Below are 6,449 nucleotides of genomic sequence, written 5' to 3'. Positions count from 1 at the left end.
AATAATAATAATAATTAACAGGCTAGAATAATGGGTAGGCTTTATAGTATAAGTTGCTAAGATAAACATGTAAGATCCTTTGCTTGAGTTCAAGATACTACCTGCCCATGTGAAGGATCGAGGGAGAAGGTGGCTGATTCCCCTTAGCCCAAAAACATAAGCTGGTCTCGGGAGGACCTTCAGGTTGAAGCACAAGTCAGTCAACTACTACCTGGATGGATTGCAATGCACCCCTCCCTGTCTGGGCTCTGGATAGTCTCAGAATTTCACAGCAAGGCCTGGGTGAAGAACTAGTCATGGAAACAGAAAAGTGTAATTGCTAAGAGCCTGCAGTTTGGGGGCAATGTCTTGGACCCGTCTTTTCTACTCATGAACTACATGATCTTGAGCCATTTATTTGACTTCCCTAACCCTCCCTTTTCCTCCAAGTTTCACACATGGAGGGTTGTCAAGATAGCTCAGTGGGAAACTTATAAGGTTGGGGGTTATAGCTGTTACTGTATATAAGGCAGGTTTTGATGTGTTGCTAAGTGTACAGTAAGTTTTTAGTATTTACTGATACTTGCTTTAAAATGTTTCAAGGGAGCTCATCTGGAGGAAATAACTGTTCTTAAGACCCTGCAAACAACACACAGAGACTGCCCAGCCATTTCTTTTTCTTTTTTTTTTTTGCAGAACCGGGGATTGAACTCAGATCCTTACGCTTGCCAGGGAAGCACTTATTTCACTGAGCCATCTCCCCGGCCCCTTGCTCAGCCATTTCTACAGTGTAGCAGTCTCGGGAAGATAGGAGCACTTGGAAGGGACACTGCAGGACCACTGCTTCTAGAATTTGCCATATTGGACCCTGCTGTCTAGTGTTACAGGACATTCATACCTATTCACACTCTGAAAATACTAGTGAAACCATCGAAGACTCATTTCAGTTACTAAGCAGCCCACAGCTCCCAATCACACTCCAACCTAGGAGGAGAAAAGAAAGCTGGGGAGGGCTGTTACGTTGGCTTTGAGACTTGGTGGCCTGTGACTAACCAGGATTAAGACTCTTATAAACAGATAAAAATGCCAAAGGCAAAGTAAATACAAAGCCCAAAGGTGCTAGCACCTTCTGCTAGTTTATACACCAAGTCCCCTCTCAAGACAGCAAGTCTTAGGAAGACTGAAGATGTCCAGATTGGTACCTTTTTGGTGGTCATCAATCAGCAACTGCTGTCAGGCCCAGGCAGGAGGGTAGTGGAAATGCTACCTCCACACTGCATGCCCCACTTCCAGCTCCCTCTGACAAAAGCGGGTAGTCTTTCACCACATGGAAGACATGGCACTGGAAAACGTCTTTGAATAAAACTTTTAATAATGTACAGCAGAAATTGGACAGGCTCATTCTTATATTAAAACAAAAGATTTCCTATATTACAATTTATTTACATTTGCATACTGAAGAGGTAAAGTGTCTAAGTGGCTATTTTACAGTCCTTTCTAATAAAATGTACAAAAACAAACAGAAGTACCGAGAACGCCGTTCAGGGGCCTGATGGTGACATAAGAACGGGCTTGGACTTGGTCTGTGAATCCAGAATCCAGAGGTGCAGGTAGCCCTTTGGATCAGGGTTAGTTAGCCTTAGGGAACCACAAACAGTGTCTGCTTGCCCAGCTCTTGCTTGGTGTTAAGAGTGGCAGGGGTGGGCAGGGGAGTCTCCACCCAAACTGCTCAGTTTTTCCCAGAGGTACAGGAGCCGGACTATGTGTGGTGAGGACACAACGGTGTGTGATGAGGCCAAAAGGGCCCTTGGGGAGTGGGCTAGTGGCTTGGAGTGCTGGGTGGGCACACGTGGCAGGTCCTACAGGCTAGCTGTGATGCAGGGAAGGAGTCTTAAGTTCCGTCATCACCTGTAACTGCCGAGGTTCTGCTGCAAGGCAGCAAGTGGGAGGTCAGCAGTAGGGTAAAGAAGGTCCCCTAAAGACACAACTGGTATTCCAGGGAAATGTATCAGGGGCCAGTAAATCAGCCCAAAAGATTAGAGGAAGATCCTTTCAATGCAAGGAAAAACATAATACATCAGAAAATAAACAGGCCAGAAGCATGGGGAGGCCAACGGAGGGCTCTCACTCCTCCTTAAGTTTTGGCAGAGGACTGCCAGCTGGATGCAGTATATATAATGTGCCTTCCCCATGGTAGGAAGCGGGTCAGAATGAATGCGGTAGTTTGGGTTCTAAACCCCAGGCCTCACTATCCCCGAGTAGGCTCTTTGTGAGGAGAAACATGAGGAGCCTCCTTCCTCAGTGGTCTTATTTAATAGCAATAATTCCAGGCTCTAAGGCCAACTACAAAAACATCTGGTTTCAAAGCAGGCACCCATTTACTTGACTCAGCTTCTTTTACAGTGCTCCCAGAGTAGGACCCAAACCAGTCTTAGTCTGAAGGATTCTCAGGCCCAACCAGCGCCAGGCACCCAGCACTGGGTACTGCACAAAGACTGGGGTGCTCCAGTAATGAGGTTGGGGTCAGGAAGCAAGAGAGACCAAGCCTCCAGGGCGAGGAAATCTCACTGCTGAGTGGGAAACAGGCTCAGGTACAACAATTTCCAGTGTGATCGAGCTATGTGCGTTAGATTGGAGAATTTTCTTTTTTGTGGTTGTTTAAGGGATTTCTTTAAAAACAAATAGACTGAGAGGTAATCCCATAGAGATGGTTTTTTTTTTTTTATAAAAACTTAACATTAAAAAAAGTTAAAATCCAGACCCTCCCAATTAAAAAAAAAAAAAAATCAAACCACTCCAGTTAAAAGTTATGGCTTCAAAGTTATTATATACTTAAGATATGCTGACCAAACCACCACCCACAACCGTGCTTCTAGACTTCATTAAATACTATACTTAGGTTAAATAACAGGTTCGGCTCAGGCTGTTCCCTTAGTAGGGCCCCTGAAGTGGATGCAAATCTCTCATTTTCCCTCCACCCTGATCAGATAATCCAGTAAAAGGCCCATGCAGATGCCCCCCTCCCACCCCAGGCTCCCTCCCCACTCCTTGTCCCCTTTTCCCTTCCCTACCCCAAACCCACCACCACCAAAAATATATACTGCAGTCTGCAGAATCTGGGAGGGAACAGGCAGATGTGACATTCCAATCTTGAGTCCAAGATCTGACTTCAGATTCTCTGGCCCTTCCTTGATGCTGTTGAGGATGATGTCCTTGGGCTGGCTCATTTCCCATGGTCAGTGCTGACACTACAACACCCAGTATTTCTGCCAAAATTCTTTTCCTGCCCATCCCTCTCCCCCAATCGTCACATTTTGACCCAAAAGTCTCTTCTGCTATGGACAACTGGGCCAGCTTTGGTTCCACAGTCTGAAATGGAGGAGAGCTGTGCTGACAAAGGGTGGGAGAGCAGCCTGCTAAGGAGTACCACCATGGCAGGGGCTTGGGAGGACCAAGGAAGGGTACCAGGGAAACTAGATGCTGCTCACAATGACAGAGGCACCAGCAAGTAGAGACGGCATGACAACCACACCCTTAGCCTGCACATGCACAGAAAGCTCAAGCAGGTAAGTGTGCACCTACAGACACACATGTACATACACGTGTAAGGGCGTGGCACAGACCAGGCACAACAGGAGACACACCTCGGCACATGCACACAGAGCTGGACAGACAGGTGGCAGGTTCTATTACCACTGGCAGACCCTCCAGGTGTCCTTAGGAGGAGTGGAGCGTGTGGCTCAGAGCTGCCTATGAGAGGGGTTGTACTTCTGGGCCACCTCGGTGTACTGGGGCTGGTCCCTGGGGGGAAACCCTCAGTGCTGCCTAGCACTGACAACAACCTGGCTTCTCCTGGCCCTTCCCAGGCCACCCTTTCACTATTCCTGGCTCTGTGCCAGATGCACCGGGTTTTGCAGAATTCCCACTGCAATCAGTTTGAGTTGTGGCATTGAGTTCTCCAAATGATTCGCTCTCAGAGTCTCCATGCCAGCAGGAGGTAAATAGAAAAGGTGTCTGTGTCTCAAACCCAACATGGGAGTGAGCGAGTCTCCCGGGCTCTGTCCCTCTTTCCGGCCAGGGCTCTGGCCACGAAGGGCTGGGCAGAAACGAGAGGTAGGCCTCCATCGTACGCTCAACACGGCAGCTGCTTGTAGTTCTCACTGCCCAGGATTATGTGCAGGGCAGAGGGAGCAGGTTAGATCTTCACATCTTCCTGCACGCTGAGCTGTGAGAGGGTCTTCTTGATGCGCAGTGCAGTCAGGCGGGCTGCGCCATTGGCGTACCAGCACTCCCGCATCATCTTCCCCATCACCCGTAATGCCTGCAGAGAAACACAGGATGTCAACATGACCTGACTAGAGAACTTTCTGGTCCCTGTGGCCTTCCTACAGTGTCTGTCAGTCAGAGTACACCTGGCCCCTAAAACATGCTGCAAACCCTTCCCTCCTTAAAGGATAGGCTGTGCAGAGGAAAGATGATGATGCTTCAGGTAAAGACTGGCCTTACATCAGTCTTACTTTCAAGTAAATCTAACCTAGGCAGCCCAAGGAACATTTTGGACAATGTTGCTTTATTATGCAATGACAATGCATTACAATGCTACAATGTGAGCTTAGCCTATCACTCTGGAAGCTGAGGCAGAAGGATGCTGTGAGTTCAAGGTCAGCTTGGGCAACACAGTGAACTCAAGGTCAGCCTGATTTGCATAAGATAACCATGTCTTAAAAAACCAAAAAAAAGTGTGCCAAGAGATTTTGTTTTTAATGCAAAAATGCCCTCTAGTGGTTTCATTCTTTAAAAGTAGAGACTGCCTTCCCTGTCTATTATGAGTGTACCAGGGAATCTAGTCACCAGAGTTAACACGGTGCCACATACCTGAGATTTCCTAAAAGTGGACTGATTCCTTTGTAGTGTAAAAATCAAACAAACCCAGGGCCTCATGCATGCCAGGCAAGTACTCTACCACTAACCTATACCCTCAGTCCAAGAGAGTTTAAATGTTCTCACAACATACATAGAAAGGTAACTAGCGCTATCTAACTCGATTGTGGTGATCATTTCACAATATACAAGGGGGGCCAGGGAGATGGCTCAGTAGAACAAGCACTTGCCTGGCAAGCACAAGGGCCTGAGTTCAATCCCTGGTCCCACCAAAAAAAAAAAAAACAATCTCACAATATACAAGGGTATCAAATTGGCATATGAACAACTTATTCTGCCAGTTATACTTTAATAAAGCTGAGTACATAAATGAACAGAAAAGCGGGGCCATGACTGAAAAGGTAGTCACATGCACTGAGCTAAGCAATCTTCATTTCTCCCAAGATTCAGACACTATAGCTCTATGTTCGGAGCTCCATCATCAGCCTGCTCTCATTTCAATTATTTCCAACTGATGTTGTCCATCTGTCCATTTCATCTGCCATGTGTCCCAAGTTCAAATTCTCTTTCCTAACCCCTTCACATATCAGTCCTACCCCTTGTTCATCTTTAGAAAGGTTGCTTCCTCCATTACCCCTTGTCCCGTTGTTACCAAGTCTAAAGAATGCCTCTCCCTAACTCCTACATTGTGCAGCTCACCTGGTGGCCAGATGGCCAGGTCTACCTTTTGTGTCTCTTGTTGACCACCTTCCTTACCTATGTATCCTGGACAGGAAGCCTTTTTTTTTTTATTATGCTGTCACCTCCAAAGGGCACCTATCAGGACCAGGTCAAATGCCCAAGCCACAGAAGCCTCAGTATGTAAAAGTATAGAATACTACAGAGTATCCTTACACTCAGAGGCCCAGAAATGTTACAGATTTGGAGTCTTCAACATTTCAGAATATTTGTGCGCAGATGTTACAAGCTGAGGATGTGAACCAAGCCTAAACATGAAATGCACTTATGTTTCCCATCTACCCGCTTTATATACACAGCCTGAAGGTGTTTAAACATATTTTTAGTACACTTGTATTTTGTTTGTTGTTTTTTTTTTTTACACTTGTATTTTGATTACAACCTGCTACATGAGGTCAGATATGAAATTTTCCATTTGTGGTACCATGTTGATGGTCAAAGTTTTAGAGAATCACTTATGGGGTACACCTAGGAGTTGGTCCCATTTTTGAAAAACCTTTTCTAAGGCAGACTAGTCAAACAGATGGGAAGAGTTAGTCACAGGAGACAAGGAACCACAATCTTACCTCATAACTCTGCCACCAGTTGGGGATGTTGGGACGTAGCTTCTGGTCACAAACGACCTTTCGCATTTCCTCAATAGAAGGGTCAGAGGGCACTAAGTCATAATATGGCAGCTGATACTCTTCATGGACTCCTGGGAGAAAAGAAAATATGTAGCTGAGTTACTGACAGAAGGAATGAAAGACTAGTCCATGGGGGCTGGTGAGATGGCTCAGTGGTCTAAAGCACCTACTTAGAACAAGCTTAGCAAAGCACAGGGACCGCGGTTCAATCCCCAGCACCACATG

General features: G+C 46.4%; 1 protein-coding gene across 1 annotated transcript in view; it reads right to left on the bottom strand.

The window, feature by feature from the left end:
• Positions 1-2,640: 2,640 nt before the first annotated feature.
• Positions 2,641-6,449, bottom strand: part of Acvr1b (activin A receptor type 1B) — a 45,729-nt gene continuing 41,920 nt past the window's right edge. Inside the window, exons 8-9 of the mRNA XM_004637839.3 lie at positions 6,165-6,295; positions 2,641-4,300 (exon numbers count right to left, since the gene is read on the bottom strand). Of these exons, the coding sequence (XP_004637896.1) occupies positions 4,175-4,300; positions 6,165-6,295 (257 nt within the window). The 3' untranslated portion in view covers positions 2,641-4,174. The remainder of the gene's footprint in view (positions 4,301-6,164; positions 6,296-6,449) is intronic.

Source organism: Octodon degus, unplaced genomic scaffold, assembly GCF_000260255.1.
Source record: "Octodon degus isolate 3935 unplaced genomic scaffold, OctDeg1.0 scaffold00093, whole genome shotgun sequence".
In the NCBI taxonomy this organism is placed as follows: domain Eukaryota; kingdom Metazoa; phylum Chordata; class Mammalia; order Rodentia; family Octodontidae; genus Octodon; species Octodon degus.
The sequence above is the reverse complement of the archived record's forward strand: the minus strand, read 5'-3'. Positions and strand labels throughout refer to the sequence as shown.